This window comes from Oncorhynchus keta, chromosome 36 (assembly GCF_023373465.1).
Source record: "Oncorhynchus keta strain PuntledgeMale-10-30-2019 chromosome 36, Oket_V2, whole genome shotgun sequence".
NCBI classification, from domain to species: Eukaryota; Metazoa; Chordata; class Actinopteri; order Salmoniformes; family Salmonidae; genus Oncorhynchus; species Oncorhynchus keta.
In genome coordinates this window covers 15,854,286-15,880,485 of record NC_068456.1, presented here as the reverse complement: position 1 = coordinate 15,880,485, position 26,200 = coordinate 15,854,286, and the positions used below count along the sequence as shown (strand labels likewise).

At 39.2% G+C, this 26,200-nt stretch overlaps 2 protein-coding genes across 9 annotated transcripts in view; both read left to right on the top strand.

The window, feature by feature from the left end:
* LOC118369705 (polymeric immunoglobulin receptor-like) overlaps positions 1 to 26,200 on the top strand; it is an 81,033-nt gene that overhangs the window by 25,248 nt on the left and 29,585 nt on the right. For 2 of the 8 annotated variants that reach the window (XM_052498590.1, XM_052498591.1), the window contains exons 4-11: positions 3,488 to 3,823; positions 4,162 to 4,228; positions 5,744 to 5,832; positions 5,986 to 6,026; positions 6,362 to 6,430; positions 6,665 to 6,736; positions 8,553 to 8,618; positions 8,834 to 8,899. In XM_052498590.1, the coding sequence (XP_052354550.1) occupies positions 3,488 to 3,823; positions 4,162 to 4,228; positions 5,744 to 5,832; positions 5,986 to 6,026; positions 6,362 to 6,430; positions 6,665 to 6,736; positions 8,553 to 8,618; positions 8,834 to 8,899 (806 nt within the window). Of the gene's footprint in view, positions 1 to 1,678; positions 2,151 to 2,755; positions 3,080 to 3,487; positions 3,824 to 4,161; positions 4,229 to 5,743; positions 5,833 to 5,985; positions 6,027 to 6,361; positions 6,431 to 6,664; positions 6,737 to 8,552; positions 8,619 to 8,833; positions 8,900 to 9,066; positions 9,121 to 9,302; positions 10,055 to 26,200 lie in introns of those variants that run through there. The other 6 variants (XM_052498594.1, XM_035754330.2, XM_035754329.2 and 3 more) reach the window with 6 other exon arrangements.
* On the top strand, positions 16,070 to 19,493 carry LOC118369704 (polymeric immunoglobulin receptor-like). Its single transcript, XM_035754328.2, has 5 exons — positions 16,070 to 16,212; positions 16,922 to 17,245; positions 17,670 to 18,005; positions 18,424 to 18,472; positions 19,163 to 19,493. Exons 1-5 carry the CDS (start codon positions 16,155 to 16,157, stop codon positions 19,401 to 19,403), a joined length of 1,008 nt encoding a protein of 335 aa, XP_035610221.1. The 5' UTR covers positions 16,070 to 16,154; the 3' UTR covers positions 19,404 to 19,493.

The following is a 26,200-nucleotide window of genomic DNA, read 5'->3' as shown; positions in this document are numbered from 1 at the left end:
TTAGCGGTAGCTTTTTGGATTCCTTTGTCTGCATGTTGAATGAGTGGATTACTGAAATCGATGATGCCAACTAAACTGACTTTTTGGGATATAAAGAAGGATTTTATCTAACAAAATGACCATTCATGTTGTAGCTGGGACCCTTGGGATTGCAACCAGAGGAAGATCTTCAAAAGTAAGTGATTTATGTAATCGCTATTTGTGATTTTGTGAAGCCTGTGCTGGTTGAAAAATATGTTGATGTGGGGCGCTGTCCACAGACAATCGCATGCTTGCTTTCGCTGTAAAAATCTAATAACAAGAATTTAAGCTTTTAAATTGTATAAGACACTTGTATGTTCATGAATGTTTAATATTACGATTCATTATTTGAATTGCGCACCCTCCAATTTCTCTGGATGTTGTCAACAGGTGTCCCACTAGCGAGACGCCTATCCCTAAATGAACAACCAGCTCATTCCAATAATCTGGTGACATTTGGACCTCATAACCTAACAAAAAAATGTATTCATATGCGTATGTTTTTTTGCATTCTGTTAGAAAAGGACATGTTTGACTGTCAGAAAAACATATAAGTAAAGCTGTTTAGGTGCATTTTCCAACCTGTTAGGTGCATAATCCTAACAGGGTGGAAGCTAACAGGATGGAAATTTGTAACCTAAATTAGCCAAATGTCACGGTAGTCCTCCTCTTCATCTGAATATGTGGTATGTGTTCATCATTAATTGTAATAAAGAAAACACTGAACACTGAAACCCTATACAAAGACAATAAACTAAATAACAACCGTGAAGCTAATGCAAACTGCGCTGAAACAAGCAATCAACATAGACAATCACCCACAAACAAACAGTGCAACCCAGGCTACCTAAGTATGATTCTCAATCAGAGACAACTAATGACACCTGCCTCTGATTGAGAACCATACTAGGCCGAAACATAGAAATCCCCAAATCATAGAAAAACAAACAGACTGCCCACCCCAACTCACGCCCTGACCATACTAAATAATGACAAAACAAAAGGAAATAAAGGTCAGAATGTGACACCATAGCTTTGTGAGTGTGCAATATTGAGCTAGAATAATTTCAACTTCTTTATCAAATATATTTTAAGTGGGACATATAGACCAACAATATGACATACAGACTAACAACATGACAAATGTAAAAATAGATACAACTGAGTGTTTATATTTATTCAGCTATGCACCGTTTTTTTTCCCACCAATAGAATTATGACACTTTATGAATGTGGTGTAATTGTAAGAAGAGGTTGTTTTCTTAAAGGAGAAGTACAACAAACTAACAGGGGGGAAAGTGATATCAGGGACACAGAAAATCTTCAACAAGAATAAATACAATAATCATGAAAAACATTCTTGAGAGAATTATTTTAACAAAGACTGAAATAATGAAGAAAGATTTTAAACATAATTTTTGGCTTATATTTCCTATGGAAGATGATGAATAACACCCAGGGACATGGTACAAACGTCTACATCCACTGAAAAAAAAAGTGCTAAAATTAGTAAAACTTTCTTTGAAGATCCATATTTTTGTGTTTTTAAGGTAAAGGACACCTGACTTTGTATTTAAAGTATATTGGAAACCACTTTTGAATATATATACTGAATAAGAAGTGATATTTCCTGAGGACAGAAAAGCCACCACGAAGTAGGAATGACCCAACCAGCCAAGGTACATTTTACATGTACTTTATCTGTACCATTGTAACTCATTCGATGAGTATAGCCAAGGTGTAAAGTGGTTATGAGGTTATCAGTGTATTAAGGATGGCGAATATTCCATAAATAATCATCATATAAACATGCATATGTATTAGCATACATTTTGACACATTTTGACCATATCAGCCTTGGTCAGGTTTTCAACAGTTCAACATCATTGAACACACAAGGTCTGGAACAGGGCAATGGTTGAACTATGTTGTTAAAGCAGGAAGAGAGTTGAAGATAGTGATGTCTATGTGAATCAGGAAGTAGTCAGTTGACTGGGTGCCTTGATTGCTGACACACCAGTACTCCCACACAAACATAAATACTACCAGAGACGTTATCTCTCATCCATTCATGGCTCCACATCTCCTCCTTCTCCTGCGCATCCTGTTCTTCCTCACTGGAGTCTCAGGTAAGTGAACGAAGACCTTTAGTTGTTTGATATTATTGGGCTTAGTTCCTTCAAGTCAATCAGTGAAAACATGTTGAAAGTCATAACACTTGAAATGTTCTGTCTACTTTGCCCATAGACATTGTGGTCACATTATGGATTTCAGCATTTTGTGGTCAGGTGATAGATACATGCTGTTTTTAATAATTTATCTTGTGAAACAGTTGTACTTTTCAACAGTTCTATATTTGTAGTTGTTGCTTAGCACATGTAAATGAGACTTCAAGTAAAAGAGAAGTAACATATTATTACTAAATAGAGAGAAAAAGTGATGGTGGTGGTGTAGTAATTTCCATGTCAAAGCTAAATATGACTTTAATTGTTCAAGTGTTGCCTCTGTTCTAATGGATGGACATGGGTGTGTCAACATCAGCAGTTACATGTCTCAGTTACTGTCTGGTGTTACAAACACATGGTGTGACCACAGTTTGCCTTTTTGTTTTACAGAAGTCACAAATTCAATCATTACAGTAGATCAATTTGTTTGGCTGATCATCTGATGGGATTTATGAGCAGCTGGGTAAAATAAAATAATCTAAATGTGTTCTCTGTTGTTGTCTCTACAGATGCACAGAGTGTGTCCACAGTGAGACATGTGTCTGTAAAGCAAGGAGGCTCCATCACCATCCCATGTCTCTATAATCAGAGATATAGAAACAATGTGAAATACTGGTGTAGGGGATATTATTGGTTAGGTTGCTCTACTGTAGTACGCACTGACCATCCTAAGACCAGTGGAAAGACCTCAATCTCTGATGACATCAACCAGCGAGTCTTCACTGTGACCATGACAATTCTTAGTCCTAGTGATTCTGATTATTACTGGTGTATTGTGGAGAGGAAGAGCAAGGCAGATGATGGGGTTAGACTGCAGATATCTGTTACTCCAGGTAAGATCCAAACACTGCTGTGTCCATTAATGTCCATTAATGCAGAATTAATAGTAGTGCTCAGTAATGTCTCACATGTTAATGTTCCATAACAGTCCTGTTGATGAGTGTGTTACTTTTCCCTCTACAAAGCAGTCATGCATATTTTCACCAAATTATATTGGTATATTACATCTATGTGCACCTCCTGGGTCAGGACAGACAGTGTGTTTGATAGAATCACATGTTTCTGTATCATCATCAAACACACTGTCTGTTCTGTATGCTATAGTCTGTCTATTGTACATACTATCAGTGACTGAACCAGTGTTTCAACTTACACTTTCTCAGTGTAATATGAATTTCAATAATGACTAGACTATTTTTTTGTCAGACTCCTCCAATCACAGCCTCTATCATTGTGTTCAGGTACTCCAGAACTCTATGTGGACCAACAAGAGCTGACTGGAGTTGTAGGAGGGAGTGTCACTGTGCTCTGTTACTATAGTTCACAAGGAAGCAGTGGGAGGTGGTGCAGGATGGGAGGCTCTTGTGTGGCTGTGGGACATTCTAGGGCTTTAGATGGAACATTTGTGAAGTTAGTGCAGGACCAGAGCCGAACCACCAACGGTTATGTCTTAATGGTGACTATGAGTGGATTGATGATGGAGAACACTGGCTGGTACTGGTGCGAAAAGGGAGACCTACAGATGCCTGTTCATATCACTGTCAATCAACCAACCACAACGCAGAGCACCACCACAAGTAAGTACAGAGCAATCCCACATAACAAAGTCTGATTCTCTTTTTATTCATCCAGTGTTGTTAGAGATTAAGGAACATTGAAAGACCTGTTAAATATCATTAAGAAAATGGATTCATTGAATTAGATTCAAATGCGTTTCACACATTAGCTAAGGACGCCTGACAGTGATTAGTTTCAATCAACATCACAATTACCCAATTTTATTCATTTGAATATTAATGATATACCAGTCAGTTTGGAGCTTATTTATAATTTCTGCCTCTCACAGCAACACAAGCTCCATCCACTCACCAAGCGTCACTAACCAGTGCTAAGTCTAACACTTCTCTGCCCACAGTTTCCCCTTCTGTTACAAACAGGGACAATGTTGAAACTAACGAGAACACAGATGAGAAGCACCAGAGGTCAGTATTCATTCTTCACTATTTCCCTCACTTTTACAGTCATCCAAATAGTTGGTGATAGTGTAAGGGTGTAAGGGTGTTGGGGATAAGGTTATTATAGTAAATACAAACGAATAATGAAAACTATTTAGTGAACTTCTGAAATAAAATAATTAACACACCTTTAAAAAACTAAAACTATAGTGAAATTATTTTCTTTAACTCCAAAGCGAACTAAAATATAACATAAATAATTACGATCATGTTCAGTTTTAGTTTTATGGGCAAAGATTAAATGGGGTTTTCAATGTTGCTTTAAAGCTTCTGAATCTGACATGTCACATTGAGACTGACTTTCCTTTAAAGGTATACTCTGCAAAATGTTGTTGCCACCAGCAGCACTGCTGATATTGGTTGCATTCCCCTGCTCAGACATTACATGCATCAACCAATGGTAGCGTGCAACGTCATCGACTGTGCAGTCAGACACCAGATCGCTATAACGTGTCCGTCATATTCCTCTGCTCAGACGTTGCTGACGCCTGCCAGATCTTACAACACCTGGATAGGTATTTTACGTACATGTTATATCACCTGACCACATCATATGGTAAAACAGTCTGGTGCCTGACTGCACAGTCGATGACGTGTCATGAAACTGTTGGTGGATAGAGCCTGTAAGTAAGCATTTCACTATAAGGTCTACCTACACCTGTTGCATTCGGCGCACGTGACAAATAAACATGGATTTGATTTGATACATGCAATGTCTGAGCAGGGGAATGCAGCCATGATGTGATTAACTGATATGTAAAATAACTTTCAAGGTGTTGCAAGCTCTGGCAATCACACAGAGTATGTGCCCATGTGCAAGGGTGCGCTTCACACTACTACAACATCATAGCTAATGACCAAAACTACTGAGAAGTTTAGCCTCTCGCTACAATGTTCCTGGTTGTTGCTGCTATTGACACACTACTACTGTTTACTTTGTGCATCTATGTAATCTCACTGAGTCTACCTTTAAACCCAACCTAACCTACGACCTTACCCATCACCTCGTGCATTACTGTCCCACAGTTGCAAGAAGTGACATCCCATAAACTCCTAACCTCCCATGCGTTGGCTACAGCTGAATCTAATGTATTATAAAAAATAAATGTTAAAGTTAACCTTAAACTAAATAAAACTAGTAAATCAGATCTGAAAACTAACTGAAACTAAACTGAATTTCAAATAAAAATATTAAAACAAATAGAAATAAAAACTAAAATCAAAACACAAAACTATAATAACCTTGGTGGAGACACCTGTGACTAGCAAGGCTGATCAAACCAGAGACCAGTGTCTGGGTTAACAATAATAACTGTAGTTCCCCACATTACAAAACTATCTGTCTGTTTCATTTTCAGATAAAGAAAAATCTATACAAAATTAAACACCTTCCTTAAATGTTTTTGCTTAAGCATTTACCACTTTCCCACGCCTGAAATTATCTATATATTCAATTCAATTTGATTGTATTTTATTTTCCAGTTGGCTGGAATTCCTGTTCATTCCTCTGAGCCTGTTGGTGGTGTTGATAGCTGTTACCTTGGTCACATTGACGATGTTGAGAAAACATAGTAAGTATTTTTGAAATTCTATTTAAAATGTATAATGTTTATGACTAATGTCATTTGTAGAATATTATAAATACAGAAGGGTTGTTGCTTCTACAAATGAAAGGTTTGACATGAAAGATCATTAGTACCAACATCCTCTTTTCTATACTTCAGAGGACAAGAAAGCAAAGGACCAACCACCAAACACCACAGTAGTAAGCTATGATAATGTTATCTTCTCACTCATCTGTTCCTTTCACTTCTTGATATTCTAGGGCTCTCTTTGGTTAGTAGTTAGTCATAACTAACACTTTATAACCCAATCTCTTACAGTATGTGAATATTAAAATAAACAGTTTAAAGATGACTAAATAAAAAAATAAAAGTTATGCGCTAAGTGTGCGTGCGTCTTTAACTACTGGGGAAAAATTAAACTGCAAAAAAATATCTAATTCATGTCAGTATGCATGAGGTACAACATTCTTCTATGGCTTATTGTAAAAAAAAAACATGGTTTAATGTTAACAAGGTTTGTGTTTCATTCTTTCAGCAGTCTGCTGACTCTGAGCAGAACATAACCTACATCACTGTGAGTCACACCAGAGGATCAACACAACAGGTTAAACCTAACCCTTTTGACCGAATCTCCTCCAACACAACCTAAACCTTCTACAACCCAACTCAACCCCCCTCAAACCAACCTAACCCCCTCCAAACCAACCTAAACCATCTGCAACCAAACTTCAGCCCCCCACTTCAAACTCAACCCAAACCAACTCAAAATGAAAGTCCACAGTGTCAGTCTCTCTCTGAGATGATGTGATCATGTTACTCTCTGTCCTTCATCAAATAGGTCCTGAACCCTGAGAGCCACGGTGACTTGTACAGCACTGTGATCCCTAAGCAGCACAGGACAGCAAAAAAGGTCAACTATGCTCATGTTATCTTCTCACGCATCTGCAGGGGTGGACTTAGTGATTTGGAGGCCCCTGGCAGAGGCCAGTCTGAGGCCTCCCTCTCACTCATCTGTGACTTTCTCTTCTTGATATTGTAGGGTTATCTTTGGTTAATAGTTAGTCATACCTAACATTTTAAATCAACTCAATCTCGTATTTTTATATATACAGCACTGTGAATCCTAAGCAGCACAGGACAGCACAAAGGGTACATTTAAAACTAAATTAACACACAAGCACTGCTGGTCTTGTAGAGTTTTTCTGTCTTGAAAAGCAGAACTTATTGGTTAGCTGTAATGTATTGTAGTGTCATGTCTTTACTATCATTAACTGAAGACTGATAGTTTTTTATCAAAGATTCTCTGTAATTAGTTACTATGTGATCAACTAATTAATCACATAAGTAATTAACTATGAAATCGGGGCACCAAGGAAAAATGTTCAGATTATCATTTCCTAAAATAACTTTTCAGATATTTTATCTGATCAATTAGTCTTCGAATTAATGAATGATTTACTTTACCTCACGTTAGTCTCATTCCAAACGTCGTAAATTGTTGGTTATCTGCACAAACCCAGTCTTCACTATGAGTCATCCATACATCAATTGTCTTAAATAATTGATTTATTACTAACTAAGTAATTCACAGAAATGCATAAACAAACAGTAAATATGGTTACATGAAATGATAGAATGTACCCTAGTGGGCTGAACCGGCATGGTGGCTTGTTTGACAAAAGGGGAGTGGGGGGTCGACTAAGAAGTCACTACAGAGTTAATAATTATAACAATTGAAATGCTAATCCTTACACATGAACGCTCACTCAGTCGGGAACAATTGCAATCAATATATATATTTATGCTCAGTGTGTCATCTAGATCGCTGGTGAAAAGTTCATATATTTTGTAGAATTGTCTGTCTCTCTCCCGGTTGTGGTTAGAGGGGATTGTTCAGAGTGACATTCGTTATAAGATGGATGTTTCGGTGGCTGTCGTTCTTCGCGTTCAATGATGCCGAATTCCTAGCTGCAGACTAGTAATCAATACCATTGACTTGTTCTTATTCTGTCGGTATCGATAGTCTAAGAGTTTAACCACGTGGTATGGTTAAAAAGATTCATCAATGGTCTACACCTTTAGCCATCTTGTAATTGAGGTAAGCTTAGTCTGGAGATAATTTCTCAAAGTTGGGTTTTATTCAGAATAGCAGAAAAGGGCTGTCCCAGGATGTCTGACCCTAACTGGGCTCAGGGACGGTCCTCTGATTTAGTTCAAATCAAAAGGGAATAGTATTTTTCTTAATTAAACAGTCCACAATCATATTACACAATTATACAAACCGTATCATACTCACTCATTCATCTTATACAACAATTAGATGTAAACCTCATATCTGAGGCTATTATATAAACAGCGTTATGGTAATGTGGCCACACCGTCTCTCTTGAGCTTCCCAAGTTGTGACAAATGGACCAGTTCGTAGCTGGATTATTCACTGATCTTTTACACTTTCTCTGGAACATGAAATTTGTTCGTACCTCAAGTTCTGTGAGGTGGAAGGATTTCTTTGTCTCCATGAAAAACTACTCTCTATAACTGTGTGTCCATGAGGTCTTCTCAGGAATTTACGACCTCTGACCACAGCAGCCTAGTTGAAGGAGGCAAGGGGGGGAGGGGGGGACAGGGAGAGGGGGATGGGGTTGCTATACTCAAAGAGGCCAACGTCATGACAGTAGAATGTAAAATGGATGTATATGTTTTCTGAATAACTCCTTGTGTAACAGGACCCATTACCTGATGATGCAGTGACATACAGCACCGTGGTCACCAAGAACAAGGTCCAACCAAATGTACAGAATTTACTGATGTTATGTTCCATGTTTAGCAGTGTTCTAGCCACAGCTAGGCTAATAGTTACTATGAACTAATGTGTATACTGTGACTGTTTAAGCATGCTAAATAATATCAGTTAAAATATTAAGAAAATGCAAAGATTGGGCTGACTAACAATTATTATGTGTTTTGTGTTTTCTGAATAACTCCCTGTGTGTCTGTCTATGAGCAGGTTCCATTACCTGATGATGCCGTGACATACAGCACTGTGGTCACCAAGAACAAGACCCAACCAAATGTAGGCCTACATAAAAAGCTGCACTACTGCGTTGATGATTTGACTAACTTATTTGGGCCTGTATGTGTCTACTGTGTACTGCATCAATACAGAAGGCGCTGTATATCACCATTATAACTGTGTGTGTGTGACTGTGTGTGTGTGTGTGTGTTCCTCCTCTCTTACAGGCAGCAGAACCAGATGATGTGGTCTACAGCACAGTGGCCCAACACCAGAGATAGGTCTGTGTAAAGCATAAACATAACATTACTCTTCAGTCATGCAGCATGTTTGCCTTTTCATTTGCTGTCATCCTTTAACTTCGTCTGACAACATGTTGCTATGATTGTGAATCCAGTGGGAAACCACACTGCACACAAATGATGGTTTTAGGTGAGTGACTGAAGGTTCACTTTCTCTCCAGCAGGGAGTAGCAGCAGAGCAGTGACAGAATTAAATCCTTGATCCCAAAGAACCAGACAAGCTTTATGGGGGAAAATACTGGAGGATCTCAGTGTACTAAGGCATCAGAAGAAATGTGTCCAGATTGACAGTAAAACATATGTTATTTTATTTGTCACCCCCTGCCCCAACCCTTTCTCATTATTATTTATTGTTTACGTTTTCTTTTTAAAGGATGAATCCAAATGTATGTAAGGGGACAGCCGAATAACCCTTTTAGGTTTGAGATGGCACATCTTTTTCTAAGAGTGTAGGCTGACTGTCTTAAGTGGAAAGGTTGGCCAAACTTTTGAAAGTACCATGCTCAGATTCCTGATTTAATTCTTTGCAAACAGCGACAGTTTCGTTGCAAACAAGACAAACTGATTTGGCATTGGAGAAATATGAAATAAGGCTCTGGTCAATACAGGATGTGAGGATAAACGGGAGACATGTTCAATGCTATCCACTTTGTTTTAATTATTTATTGTGGGTCGAGGGGAGGGTCACTTGTTTTCTTTCTAGGGTTTAGGTCAAATATATTTAGCTGAAGAGCGGGCCATCCAATTTCATTTCAGAGAGGTCCGATTTTCTCAATTTAACTCTTATTATAATTAACGTTCACTCCCTAACCTGTATATATTATAGACTGAACGTATTAAATTGTCACAATTATGTCCATGTGGACATTTTAACTAACGTGTGTTTCTTCAATAAAAACAGAATAAACCTGAATGTTTTATTTTTATTAACGAATATTGAGTAAGAGCCTTATGTCAAAACTAGCCTATTGAATGCAATTGTTGCTATCTGCCACTGAGGGGGGAATTATCACCCAAACAAAAGCAGGAAGAGAATAACAGATAATCAATGATGTCTATGAAGATTACGAAACAGAGTCATTTGATTCGGTGCCTCAGATCTTGGCACACAATTGTGCATAAGTACCACAAGACAGACTCCAAACCCACAAATGTTTCTTATACATCCCCCACCCTCCTACTTATCATCTTCTCCAGACTCTCAAGTTAAACTGTTTATATCATTTAGAAGTTGTTGTGTTTTGATTCTTCTTTATTCAATGCATTTCTATGTAAGAAAGATCTGAACTATATTACAGTTTTGGGTGGGGAATGAACACTGGCGAAAACACATTGCTTCTGTCGTGAAAAAATACATCAATATTTTATTGAAATCAGAAACAATTTAATTTTGTTTCTTTAATAAATAAATCTCTTAAACTTAAAAAATGTATATATATATATATTTTATATTTCTTTACATTGTTGAGTTGCTTTAATTACAACCTAAATGGGTGTCATGTTTTGTTGTCTGCAGGAAGTCATGATGTGAGTGGTGCTTGTGAAGACAGGAGGATCCATTACAGAGCTATAGAGCTATAGAAACCATGTGAAATATTGGTGTAAAGGATATCGTTGGAACAGATGCTGTTATGTAGTCCTCACTAACCATCCTAAGAGCAGGGATAAGACCAGAATCATTTATGATATCAATCAGGGAACCTTCACTGTGACCATGGCTGACCGGGAGCCAGGGTACTATGGGTATTACTGTTGTGATGTGGCGGATAAAATGACAGTTTACAGGATACAAATGTCCTTATCAGTCACTCCAGGTAAGATGCAGACACTGTTTGCATCTGTTCTTCATTTTCCCTTGACTATCCTGTTGTTGAGTATCCAGCCTAATGTTGCCCCATTGTACATATTTCGACGGCGATACTTTAATGGTGGATATTTCCAAATCATGTTAATCTGTTTGATGAATAAGCTAGACCATACATTGTCCAGATCTTAATATCTCTCAGTGTTGTTTACTTTGTGTGTAGATAATACATAACTTTACATGGACCAACAACAGTTGACTGGAGTTGAAGGAGGGTGTGTCACTATCCATTGCTACTGTTACACTCGTGGCCCTAACATGGTTTGGTGCCTTGTGTTTGGGGTATCCTGAGACTTTGGATGGCACATCATTAACATTACAGCCAATCAATGGTCAATCCAGCGGTTATGTTTTGATGTTGACCCTTATTAAGTGGACTGAAGATGAAAAACACTGACTGGTACTGGTGTGCAATGGGAGACCTACAGATGCCTGTTCATATCAATGAAGGAATAAGGCATGAGGGGGTGTGGTATATTGCCAACATACTACTGCTAAGGGCTATTCTTATGTACGATGCAACGGAGAGTGCCTAAACACAGACCGTAGCCATGCTATATTGGTCATATACCACAAACCCACAAGGTGCCTTATTGCTATTTTTAAACTGGTTAACAATGTAATTAGAAAAGTCAAATAAATGTTTTACTGTTCAGCCAATCAGCATTCATAATTTCAATCAACCAATCACAACACAGAGTACCTGTAATGGTTTTCTTCATCTGAACGAGAGGCGGACCAAAGCGCAGCGTGGTTGTTTTGATTCATGCTTTAATAAATCACTACACATGAACAAACTAACAAAAACAAGAAATGTGAAAACTCAAAACAGTCCTATCTGGTGCAAAGACAGAGACAGGAACAATCACCCACAAACACACAGTGAAACCCAGGCCACCTAAGTATGATTCTCAATCAGAGACAACTAATGACACCTGCCTCTGATTGAGAACCATACTAGGCCGAAACATAGAAATTCCCAAAACCTAGAAAAACAAACATAGACTGCCCACCCAACTCACGCCCTGACCATACTAACTAAATACAAAACACAGGAAATAAAGGTCAGAACGTGACAGTACCACTACCACCACAAGTAAACACAACAGTGTTATGTAATTAAGTATCATCTTGTTTGGGTTTCATGTGCACCAATCAGATTTTCGAATTGAGTCTTGCTATACAGCTAGATCTGAAGTTGCTTTATTTGCTGAGCAAATGTTATTGTAATTGAAACATGCTGTTGATGACGGCTTGTTTTTCATACACTACAGTTCAGGCTGTCTTTCTGGTATACAAGCTATTTAATGTGTCTTCAAACACTCAGCAACCCTCTGCCACTCCAAATTCTGAGCCTGCTGTCAGGAATGACAAGCCTAAGTCTGCAGACAACCCTTCTGTTCCTGGACGCAACACAACCCTGGGAGCTAAAGGGGACGTAGACGACACCCACCATAGGTCAGGCCGCTCTCAGATCCATCTCTTAATTATTAATCCCAAACAAATTATATTAAATAGAAATAAAAAATATATTTAGATTTTATTTTCAGATGCAATATTTAGAAAAACATCATTTGAAAAGGGTATACTAGTAGCCTATCCATTTGTGACAGCAGCATATAACAAATGATCCAGCCTGGTCTCATAGACTGTATGAACCAACGTAAAAATACATCTGGGACAGTCAAATTAGTGTGACATCTTACTTTTGGTATGTTTACATAAGACAGATGGTTACTTAAGGTAAAAGCAAAAGTAGGGTGTTTGGTCGGGGTTGTACTCACAACCCAAAGGTTATGAGTACATATCACATCACGGACAACTTTAGCTAATTAGCAACTTTTCAACTACTTACTACTTTTTAGCTACTTTGCAACTACTTAGCATGTTAGCGAACCCTTCCCCTAACACTAACCTTAATAATTTTAGCTAAGCCTTTCCCTAACCTTAACCCATTAACCAAACTCCTAAACATAACCCTAACCCCTAACCCTAACCAACGTTAGCCATTTAGCTAATGCAAGGCACCTAGCTAGAATTGGTAGCATATTAGATGTTTTGCAAATTCTTAAAATATAATACAAATTGTAATTCATAACGTATAATACAAAATGGACATCCACAAATGAATACATACCATACGAAACGTAACATATCATACAAAATTGATTGTCTCGGATTACATACAGAATAATATGAAATGCTTTGAGACCAGTTTTGATTAGTCTAGTAATAATCTATTTAGCTGTCTTTTTCTATACAACATATCATTAAATGTAAGCTTGCTGTTTGTCCTCCATCAGTTCCAGAGACCTGAAAGATTGCTCATGCCTCTGAGCATGGTGGTAGTGATGACATTTGGTGCCTTTATTGCAGGGAAGAGGTTTAGAAAGTACAATAAGTATTTATTCTATTCTTTTTAAACAATAGTATATATTTGACTAAGTTGAGTTACAGTTGAATGACTCCTTCACACATTATTATGATAATACTCATCATAGATCATATTTTGTACATCATCATTCAGCACTGAGGAGACCGGTGTGTTTTTTTAGCAATGTGAAAACCCAGGGAGACAGTAATACAAATGTAATACAAATGACAAGTGTTTTTGAAGTGAGACAAAGTTTAAGGGGCACTACTGGAACAGATTCAGGACTGTGCTACTGTAATGAATGTCATTGACATGAATCATTCATCTTTCTTTCAGAGCACAATAAGGTCAATGCCCAACCAATGAACACCTCAGTGGTAGGCAACTCTCATGTTATCCTTCATTTTTGATGCATGCTTTTCTCATCCTTATCCCTCTCTGACTCAAGGTGCTGTCTTTGGGTGATAATCCAAATCTGTTAACCAATAATAGATACATGCAGTTAAATGCTTGATTGAGAACAGGATGCAGGATTGCGCAGGATTTTAATCATACAGTAATTAGTATTTAGGCCATTAACTGTAAGTATGTATGCCTATTTTTATGAAACTGACTGGGTGCCAGAAATATGTGCAATACGGAATAAGTCATACATACTGTGGAGAAATGTGTGCATGTTATCTTTCTTACTCTTACTGTGTGCTTTGACTGTGGTATTGTCACAGTGGAAATAGCTTGCGGAGGTTGAGGCAATTGGTGTAATTTCTTGGTCAATTGTACTTGTTGTTCCTTTGTGGTCTAAGACAGTGTGTTGCTTTTTGCCAGAGAGATGTAGTATATTGATGCTGTCAAAATGTATTAAAATAACGTCTGTGTATATTGTAATTGCAATTGTGGATTATATTGATTGTTGAATATTTTGGTCTTTATTATTTTATCAAACCTGTTTTTTGTGTTGACCTGCAGGAGTCATTTCCTGAAGTTGATGATGTAACATACATACTGTGGTCACCAACTAAGAGCAGAACCCTACAAAAAGTACAGACCAAGGTAGCACGCAACATGTGCTGATATCTGTTTTGATAGCTGATGTTAAATATGTGTTTTAATACCTGATACATATTTTGTCAGTGTAAGCATATTAACAACAGTGTAATAACAATTATAATTGTGTTACTACTAAACATTAATTACTAATTAGACTAATATGTTTCCAACCTGTATATTCCATCAAAATATTTGAAATGTTTGAAATGTTTCTAAGACCTGTAATATAACTTTTTGAAGTTTTTGTCCAACGTTATGCTGGACCTGCACGAGCGTTTGGATTTGTGTACCTAAGCCCTAACAAAAGTAGCTACTTGGACATAAATAATGGGCAAATTATTGTGGAACTAGGATTCTGATGAAGATCATCAAAGGTGAGGGAATATTTATAATGTTATTTCTGATTTCTGTTGAATTTAATTTCTTTCTGAGCTCCGTCTCAGATTGCATGGTTTGATTTTTCCGTCAATTTAAAAAAAAATCTGACACAGTGGTTGCATTAAGAAGAGGTATACAGTTGGGCAAAAAAAGTATTTAGTCAGCCAACAATTGTGCAAGTTCTCCCACTTAAAAAGATGAGAGAGGCCTGTAATTTTCATCATAGGTACACTTGAACTATGACAGACAAAATGAGAAAAAAATCCAGAAAATCACATTCTACGATTTTTTATGAATGTATTTGCATATTATGGTGGAAAATAAGTATTGCACTGTTGTTTTCCCACCAATTGAATTATGACACTTTATGAATGTGGTGTAATTGTAAGAAGAGGTTGTTTTCTTAAAGGGGAAGTACAAACTAACAGGGAGGAAAGTGATATCAGGGACACAGAAATTCTTAAATAAGAATAACTAAAATAATCATGAAAAAAACATTCTTGATGAGAGAATTTAACAGACAATAAAATAATGACTTAAATAAGGGCTTTCTAATGGAAGTTGATGAATAACACCCAGGGACATGGTACAAACATCTACATCCATTGAAATAAAGTGTTAAAATGCGAAAAACTGTCTTTCAAGATCCATATTTTTGTGTTTTTAAGGTAAAGGACACCTGACTTTCTATTTAAAGCCTTTTGGAAACAAAATTTTAAACAATTTAATACTGAATAAGAAGTGATATTTCCTGAGGACAGAAAAAGCACAGCAATGTAGGAATGACCCAACCTGCAAAGTGACATTTAACGTATACTGTACCTGTACCATTGTAACTCATTCGATGACTATAGCTATTGTGTAAAGTTTTGAAACAAGTAATATGCCAAAATAATGAAGATATTTCTGTGAGAATATGAATCAGCAATACTTAAAGGTTCTTCTAAGCAGCAACGCCAGTGAAGGCTGCATTTGCACCTCATTACTATCAGACAGGAACAGACCAACACAGGACTCATGAGTTAATACACAAGATTATCAGTGTATTGAGGACGGGGAAAAAACTACAAATAATCATCATATAAACAAGCATGCTGTATGTATTAGCAGACAATTTACAACATATTGACCATTTCAGCTTTGGTCAGGTTTTCAACTGTTCAACATCAGTGAACACACAAGGTCTTGTACAGGGCACTGGTTGCATTATGTCTTTAAAACAAGAGATTTGAAGAAGTGATGTCTATGTGGATAAGGAAGTTGTCAGTTGCCTGGGTGCCTTGATTGCTGACACACCAGTACTCCCACACAAACATAAATACTACCAGAGACGTTATCTCTCATCCATTCATGGCTCCACATCTCCTCCTTGTCCTGCGCATCCTGTTCTTCCTCACTGGAGTCTCAGGTAAGTGAACGAAGACCTTTAGTTGTTTGATATTATTGGGCTTAGTTCCTTCAAGTCAATCAGTGAAAACATGCTGAGAGTCATAACACTTGTAATGTTCTGTCTACTTTGCCCATAGACATTGTGGTCACATTATGGATTTCAGCATTTTGTGGTCAGGTGATAGATACATGCTGTTTTTAACGATTTATCTTCTGACTTATCTTGTACTTTTCAACAGTTCTGTATTTCTAGCTGTTGATTAGCACATTTAAATGAGACCTCAAGTAAAATAGAACTAACATATTATTAATAAATATAAAATAAAAAGTTCCTGAGTCAATCAATATGAATTTGAACAAATGTGCAAGTAACTTAATATTATTATTTTTAAATAGACATTTGAATTGATTAAAACCAGAGATTGCCTCCATAGTTTAGTGGTGTAGTAATTTCCATGTCAAAGCTAAATATGACTTTAATTGTTCAAGTGTTGCCTCTGTTCTAATGGATGGACATGGGTGTGTCAACATCAGCAGTTACATGTCTCAGTTACTGTCTGGTGTTACAAACACATGGTGTGACCACAGTTTGCCATTTTGTTAAAACAAAAGTCACAAATTCAATCATTACAGTAGATCAAGTTGTTTAGCTGATCATTTGATGGGACTTATGAGCAGCTGGGTAAAATTAAAGTACCTAAATGTGTTCTCTGTTGTTGTGTCTACAGATGCACAGAGTGTGTCCACAGTGAGACATGTGTCTGTAAAGCAAGGAGGCTCCATCACCATCCCATGTCTCTATCATCAGAGATATAGAAACGATGTGAAATACTGGTGTAGGGGATATTATTGGTTAGGTTGCTCTACTGTAGTACGCACTGACCATCCTAAGACCAGTGGAAAGACTTCAGTCTCTGATGACATCAACCAGCGAGTCTTCACTGTGACCATGACAATTCTTAGTCCTAGTGATTCTGATTATTACTGGTGTATTGTGGATAGGAATAGCAAGGCAGATGATGGGGCTAGACTGCAGATATCTGTTCCTCCAGGTAAGATCCAAACACTGCTGTGTCCATTAATGTCCATTAAAGCAGAGTTAATAGTAGTGCTCAGTAATGTCTCATATGTTAATGTTCCATAACAACCTGTTGATGAGTGTGTTACTTTTCCCTCTACAAAGCATAGATACATATTTTAACCTAATTAAATCCCCAGGGGATATTATATTGGTATATTACATCTCTGTGCACCTCCTGGGTCAGGACAGACAGTGTGTTTGATAGAATCACATGTTTCTGTATCATCATCAAACACACTGTCTGTTCTGTATGCTATAGTCTGTCTATTGTACATACTATCAGTGACTGAACCAGTGTTTCAACTTACACTTTCTCAGTGTAATATGAATTTCAATAATGACTAGACTATTCTTTGTCAGAATCATCCAATCACAGCCTCTATCATTGTGTTCAGGTACTCCAGAAATCTATGTGGACCAACAAGAGCTGACTGGAGTTGTAGGAGGGAGTGTCACTGTGCTCTGTTACTATAGTTCACAAGGAAGCACAGGGGTGTGGTGCAGGATGGGAGGCTCTTGTGTGGCTGTGGGACATTGTGGGGCTTTAGATGGAACATGTGTGAAGTTAGTGCAGGACCAGAGCCGAACCACCAATGGTTATGTCTTAATGGTGACTATGAGTGGATTGATGATGAAGAACACTGGCTGGTACTGGTGCGAAAAGGGAGACCTACAGATGCCTGTTCATATCACTGTCAATCAACCAACCACAACACAGAGTACCACCGCAAGTGAGTACATAAAACCAAGTCTGATTCTCTTTTTATTCATCCAGTGTTGTTAGAGATTAAGGAACATTGAAAGGCCTTTTCTGAAACAAAGTGGAAATCTCTGGACAACACATTCTCTTGAGTTTCTGGTCATTCATGTTAAATATCATTAAGAAAATGAAAAAAAATGTATACAACTTTTTCATCATAGCTACGAAACAGATTTTAAATGAATACTGAAAATTAAAAGATTTGGATTATAATCATCATCTGAATTTCCTGGTTCAATTTATTTGAATGTGAATGATACACCAGTCAGTTTATTGGAGCTACTTTATAATTTCTGTGTCTCACAGCGACACAAACCCGACCTCTCACCAAGGCTCACTATACAGATTTGACACTTCTCAGCCCACATTCACCCCTTTTGTTCCCACAGACCAGAACAATGAGGGAACTGACGAGATGCAACAAGAGAATGACCAGAGGTCAGTATTCAGTCTGCTGCATATCCTCACTATAATAGCCATCCAAACAGTTGGCTATACTGTAAGGGTGTGGATCACCTGACTAGAAAGGCTGATCAGAGCAGAGACAAGTGTCTGGGTTAACAATAATACTTTAGTTTCCCAAATCACAAAGACATCTATTTAATTTTCAGCTCAAGAGGAGTGTATACGAAACACAAAACCTTCCTTAAATATTCTTGTTTGAACATGTGTCACTTCCTCATGGTTCGATATCTTTGTGTGTGTCCTGTGACTTGCCTACAGGAGGTCTGTGGATGACTTCAAAGCAACTTTTCACACTTCCACATTCAAATATGAAAACTAAGATGTTGAGCAGAGGAGGCTGGCAGGATGAACTGTAGGAGGATGGGCTCATTTTAATGGCTGGAATTGAATGAATGGAACGGTATCATTCCATGAATTCCATTCCAGCCATTACAAGGAGCGTGTCCTCCTATCCCTCCGCCAACCAGCCTCCACTAATGTTGAGTGGTTAGGAAATCAATAGATATACAAGATGTGTTCTGAAGAAGGACAGTACAGTATGACAGCTTATGTTATCTCTCTTTTTAAATACAGGAAGTTCCCCCTGGACACTTATCTCTCCAAAAACTGTCTACCTGACTGCAATTTATAATGTCATGACAAAGTAATTGTGTTCTTCTACAGATTGGAACGCACGTTCTTCTACCTGTTGAAAGCTGGAAGTGCACTGCTCTTCCTCCTGTGCACCATCATTGCTGTGGTGAAGTTCAGGGAAAACAGACATCAAGATGATACCAAGGGTGCATTGACACCAGAGAGTTGTTTCTGGAGAAATTTACCAACAGTTTGCACCAAATACTTTTTCCCCGAAAGAAACAACAACACACTGAGTGTACAAAACATTATGAAGGAGTCACTACAGTAAATATAATATGTTTCTATACACTTGAATGTGCATACTACCATGACCACGGATAATCCTGAATGAATAGTGAATAATGATGGGAGAAAGTTACAGACGAGGTTAGCATGTTTTGGAGGGTGGGAGGGGTGGTACGATATTTGTGCATCTGTAACTTTCTCACTCATCATTTTTCACTATTCGTTCAGGACTTTCCGTAATCATGGTAGCATCTACATTAATGAAGTAGTGTTTAGAAATGTCTTCTATTCTTATTTACAATAAAAGTGACGACAAAAGTGATGACACATTACATTACTTACCATTCATTTCTATTGGGCACAAAATAATCTGAAACACAACCATAACAAAAAGCAAATGCATCCAACAAGTTTGTAGAGTCACAAACTTGATGTAATCATTGCATGCTAGGAATATGGGACCAAATACTAAACTTTGGACTACTTTAATATATATACGTGAATTTGTCCCAAAACCTTTAGTCCCCTAAAAGGGGGGACTGGGAACAATCGGTTGTTGTAATTTGTAAACAGTTCACCCGATATGAAAGAAAATACACTCAAATTAAAATTGACAGTCTGCAATTTAACCTCACAGTAATTGAGGATACATTGCAGACTGTCAAAATTGAAAGTGCAGAGCCAAAATAACAAAACATGTGTCACTGTCTCAATACTTCTGGTGGTCATACTTTTGGCCAGGTGAATCCAGGTGAATGTTATGATCCCTAATTGATGTCACTATTTAAATACAATTAAATAAGTGTAGATGAAGAGGAAGGATTTTTAAGCATTGAGAAAATCGAGACATGGATTGTGTACCATTACCCTCTACAGGATCGGTTGCTTTCCCTGTGGGAAGGTTGAGCTAACGTAGGCTAATGTGATTAGCATGAGGTTGCAAGTAACAAGAACATTTCCCAGGACATAGACATATCTGATATTGAAAAAAAGAGGTGGATCCTTAAGAGGTTTTAAGAGGGTGAATGGGCAAGATAAAAGATTTAAGTGCCTTTGAACGGGGTATGGTAGTAGGTATGTGTCAAGAACTTTAAAATGCTGCTGAGTTTTCACATTCAACAGTTTCCTGTGTGTATCAAGAATCGTCCACCACCCAAAGGACATCCAGCCAACTCTACAAAACTGTGGGAAGCATAAGAGTCAGCATCGGCCAGTATCATTGTGGAACACTTTCGACACCTTGTTGAGTCCATGCCCTGACAAATCGATGCTGTTCTGTGGGCAAAGGGAGAGGTGTTTTGTGCAATCAGTGTCTACAACTGTCAATAGGCTTTACCTGTATTTTTCCTTATTGTAACCTTCATTCTACATTTTTGTATACTTTCAATATTTAATTCCTTCTGGGAGTAAGAGCTATACATCTTCCTTCTTAGATCTACGTACAGTATGCCATGCTGTAAATGTGGGTATCAGATTCTATTCCCAACAACACATTGTATTTTTCTATATCCAAAATGTGTCTAAACACCACACATCAGCAATAACGATATATATACGTTATGTGTGTACTGTATTTTATCTGCACATGATGTATGATTCGTGGGTTTATATAATTATTCTTCTCAAATGTGCATGTGGTGTGAAATGAAACTCTTGACCAATTTAGTGTTGCCTGTTGGCAGTGTCTCTGACCCTTTTCCTGGTGGTTATTTCTTATGGTTTAATGTAACAAATCACAGCTGTTGTGTACTGTTCCATCAATAATTCTGTGTGCTAACTTGCTGGTAAACCTTGTTAATAAAGAAACTCTACTCTACACTCTCAATATCATTTGCCTGGATTTTATAACCAGACAAAAACACTAAAGACTGCCTCCTAATATCTTACATATTGGTGACATTGTAACTCATTCAATGACTACAGCAAGGGTGCTAAAATGGTTGAATGAAACATTATGGCATGTTTCTTGTGGTTAATTATTTATTATCAAATGAGGAGAGAAACTTATCACACGAGTTATACTTAAACAAATTCTTTATTCACTTATTAATAAGGGAGCAAGGTCACCACATGCACACAGAGTCAAAGGAGTGAGAGCTGAGACACAAGGGGTTTATATAGAAACCCAAGATCGGCTTAGTCATGGTTGGTTCCACCCCTCCCTGGCAGATCAGGGCATCATAAGCTCTACCAAGCTAGCCTCCGTTCTCTTCTATCTCCCCACAGCTGTGCCCTTGGAAGATAGCAAACGAGCAGGATGGGCTGAAGAATTGTGGTCACTTCTCAGAGGCTCTTTGTCTTAATGCCGTGTGACCAGGTTACTCAGAAGCAAAGAGAAATTAGAAACAATTCCAGTCTATTTGTTCCTCAAGCTTATCTGTATCCCATGTCCATGACTACATGCGTAGACCAGCTGTGGGGAGTGAGTGTGGAAGAGATTAACCATCCTTTCTCAGAAGCACAGCACTGGCACTAAATACATGTATTTACTATTGTTAAGCATATAAATTGTTAACTATTAATATTAAACAAAAAAGGTAAATATGTGATTTGTCTCTCACATTCCCCTCTTAGAAGATTCAATCTTCTATAAAATAACATGACATATTCACACCATATGTAAAGATAAAATTAGAAAACCTTCCAGATGTAACATATGAGGTTTATCCCTGTGAGGAACCTCCCGTCAAGGTACTGAGTTTCAAACCTTTAACCTTCATACCATAAACAGTTAAAACTTGCCAGTGTCTGCTGATGACAGCCAAGTGGATCCTTTCTCAGCAAAGCGCTTGCTCCCAGTGTCTGCTGATGACAGCCAAGTGGATCCTTTCTCAGCAAAGCGCTTGCTCCCAGTGTCTGCTGATGACAGCCAAGTGGATCCTTTCTCAGCAAAGCGCTTGCTCCCAGTGTCTGCTGATGACAGCCAAGTGGATCCTTTCTCAGCAAAGCGCTTGCTCCCAGTGTATGAGAGAACACCTGGCAATCACAGAGTCTGGGCGTTCAGCCAATATTCCACTCCCACTGACCTGACCTTGTGATAGCAAAGCCTCTGTCTACAACAGACGCATTTCTAAGTATGCAACAGGTCAAACATCACTGTCTTCAGCAGTAAAATGTAGCTCATGCTTCACATCCTGCATTCTGGCCCTTGTCATGGCAACAGTTAACATTACATTTGGCCTTGAATTTGTTACCAGTTTTAAACACATATTGCAGCAAAACTTCAGGATGAGGATGAGCTGCAAAATCAATACAATGACTAAAACAACGGTCAGACACAGTTGCATGATCCACCCTCCAAACTTAGTATTACCTGGCCTAGCAAACAACGGTGGTCCTGTGTGGTTGTGACACAACAGAGAAACGTCATAAGGTCAGAGTTACATGGTATCTCCAGTAAGAATGGGAAATCCATTTGTATAGTCAGATGAACCCCTATGGGAACTCCCACAAGTTGTGAATCTGCTCCATATAAAACTGTATTTTTTTGTGAAGAATCAACAACAAGTGGGACACAATCATGAAGTGGAACGACATTTATTGGATATTACTTTTTGAACAAAAATTGGGCGTGCAAAATTATTCAGCCCCCTTAAGTTAATACTTTGTAGCGCCACCTTTTGCTGTGATTACAGCTGTATGTCGCTTGGGGTATGTCTCTATTAGTTTTGCACATCGAGAGACTGAACTTTTTCCCATTCCTCCTTGCAAAACAGCTCGAGCTCATGGAGCTCTTTGGCTCCATCCATCTTCCCATCAATTTTAACCATCTTCCCTGTCTCTGCTGAAGAAAAGCAGGCCCAAACCATGATGCTGCCACCACCATGTTTGACAGTGGGGATGGTGCGTTCAGGGTGATGAGCTGTGTTGCTTTTACGCCAAACATAACGTTTTGCATTGTTGCCAAAAAGTTCAATTTTGGTTTCATCTGACCAGAGCACCTTCTTCCACATGTTTGGTTTGTCTCACAGGTGGCATGTGGCAAACTTTAAACGACACTTTTTATGGATATCTTTAAGAAATAGCTTTCTTCTTGCCACTCTTCCATAAAGGCCAGATTTGTGCAATATACGACTGATTGTTGTCCTATGGACAGAGTCTCCCACCTCAGCTGTAGATCTCTGCAGTTCATCCAGCCTCTTGGCTGCATCTCTGATCAGTCTTCTCCTTGTATGAGCTGAAAGTTTAGAGGGATGGTCAGGTCTTGGTAGATTTGCAGTGATCTGATACTCCTTCCATTTCAACATTATCGCTTGCACAGTGCTCCTTGGGATGTTTAAAGTTTGGGAAATCTTTTTGTATCCAAATCCGGCTTTAAACTTCTTCACAACAGTATCTCGGACCTGCCTGGTGTGTTCCTTGTTCTTCATGATGCTCTCTGCGCTTTTAACGGACCTCTGAGACTATCACAGTGCAGGTGCATTTATACGGAGACTTGATTACACACAGGTGGATTGTAATTATCATTATTAGTCATTTAGGTCAACATTGGATCATTCGATCGATCCTGACTGAACTTCTGGAGAGAGTTTTCTGCACTGAAAGTAAAGGGGCGGAATAATTTTGCACGCCCAATTTTTCAGTTTTTGATTTGTTAAAAAAGTTTGAAATATCCAATAAATGTCGTTCCACTTCTTGATTGTGTCCCACTTGTTGTTGATTCTTCACAAAAAAATACAATTTTATATCTTTATGTTTGAAGCCTGAAATGTGGCAAAAGGTCGCAAAGTTCAAGGGGGCCGAATACTTTCGCAAGGCACTGTATTTCAGAAAGGGGAATAACGGTAGTCAAGAGGTTATCAACTCATTTCAAGTGAGAAATAGTTTCCTCAGAGGAAGTAAGGAACCCACGCTGTTTCCACAGGGTGAAATCTGACCTTTGTTTTGATATCATGTCGACCAGAGAAGTGCAGTCGTAGGGTTCTCCATCCATGGTCGGCAACAGTGTTGCTGGATTGAGCCTGAGTCAACACAGGAGACATAAAAGCATTCTTCTCACACACAAACAGATTGAAAGGGTTTAGAATGTGCACAGGGAGACCCAGACATGGAGAAGCCATGTTGTGACCATACATGAGATCTGAGAGAGGCTTGACAACCTCGGCATAGTCAGGCAGCCACGCCCATACCAGTCAGTGACATCATATGTCATTTGGTAACCGGCTGTGGGACAGAGATAATAGTTTGTACTCTCTCTGGACCCCAGCTGCCTGCCATGGGATGGTATCATGTCTCAACATAAAAAATACATTGGGATGGTAATCATGTCCCAAAATACAAAATACATTGGGGTGGTATCATGTCCCAAAAGAAGTAGCAACTAAAAAAAATTATACTTCATGGCCTTTCTCTGCCAGAACGATCAAAGGAGCTTGAGTGTCAGTATCAAATGCCTCGAGAGTTTCAAAGCACAGTTGTCACGTCCTGACCTTAGTTCCTTTTGTATGTCTCTGTTTTAGGTTGGTCAAGGCGTGAGTTGGGGTGGGCTTTCTATGTTTTGTTCTATGTTTGAAATCTATGTGTTTGGCCTGGTATGGTTCCCAATCAGAGGCAGCTGTCAATCATTGCCCTTGGATTGTGGGTAGTTGTTCTGTTTTGTGTGTATCACCTGACAGAACTGTTTCGTTCTCGTTATTCCTTGTTATTATTTTGTTTAGTGTTCAGTTTTGATTAAATTTCCACCATGAACACTTACCACGCTGCGTTTTGGTCTACTCCTTCTTCCACCAACGAAAACCGTTACAGATCTACCCACCACAACTGGACCAAGCAGCGTGGTAACCAGGAGCAGAGGGTTCTGGACTCCTGGACATGGGAGGAGATTTTGGACGGTAAGGGACCCTGGGCACAGGCGGGGGAATATCGCCGCCCCAGGGAAGAGCTGGAGGCAGCTAAAGCCGAGCGGCGGCGATATGAGGAGTTAGCACGGCAGCGCAACAGGGACGAGAGGCAGCCCCAAAAATGTACTGGGGGGGGGGGGCACACGGGGAGTGTGGCTAAGTCAGGTAGGAGACCTGAGCCAACTCCCGTGCTTACCATGGTGAGAGGTTGACTATGCCGTGAGGCACACGGTGTCCCCAGTGCACAGGCATAGCCCGGTGCGCTACATCACAGCTCCTCGTATCGGCCGGGCTAGAGTGGGCATCGAACCAGGAGTAATGAAGCCGGCTCAGCGCATCTGGTCTCCAGTGTGTCTCCTCGGCCCGGGTTATATGGCACCAGCCCTACGCACGGTGTCCCAGGTTTGCCAGCACAGCCCAGTGCAGTCTGTTCCACCCCGCCGCACTTGCCGGGCTACAGGGAGTATCCAGCCAGGACAGGTTGTGCAGGCTCGGTGCTCGAAACCTCCAGTGCGCCTCCACGGTCCGGTCCATCCGGTGCCTCCTCCACGCACCAGGCCTCCTGTGGCAGCCCCACGTAGCAGGCTGTCTCTCTGTCTCATCCCTCCAGGTTCTCCCTCCTGTCGGGCGCTTCCAGAGTCTCCCTCCTGTCTGGAGCCGCCAGAGCCGCCCTCCTGTCCGGAGCCGCCAGAGCCACCCGTAAGTCAGGAGCCGCCAGAGCCGCCTGTCAGCCATTACCAGCCTTTCAAAGCACTTCATGGCTACGGACGTGAGTGCTACGGGTCTGTAGTCATTTAGGCAGGTTGCCTTTGTGTTCTTGGGCACAGGGACTATGGTGGTCTGCTTGAAGCATGTTGGTATTACAGACTCAATCAGTGACATGTTGAAAATGTCAGTGAAGACACCTGCCAGCACATGCCCGGAGCACACACCCTGGTAAACTGTCTGGCCCCGCAGCCTTGTGTATGTTGACCTGTTTAAAGGTCTTACTCACGTTGAC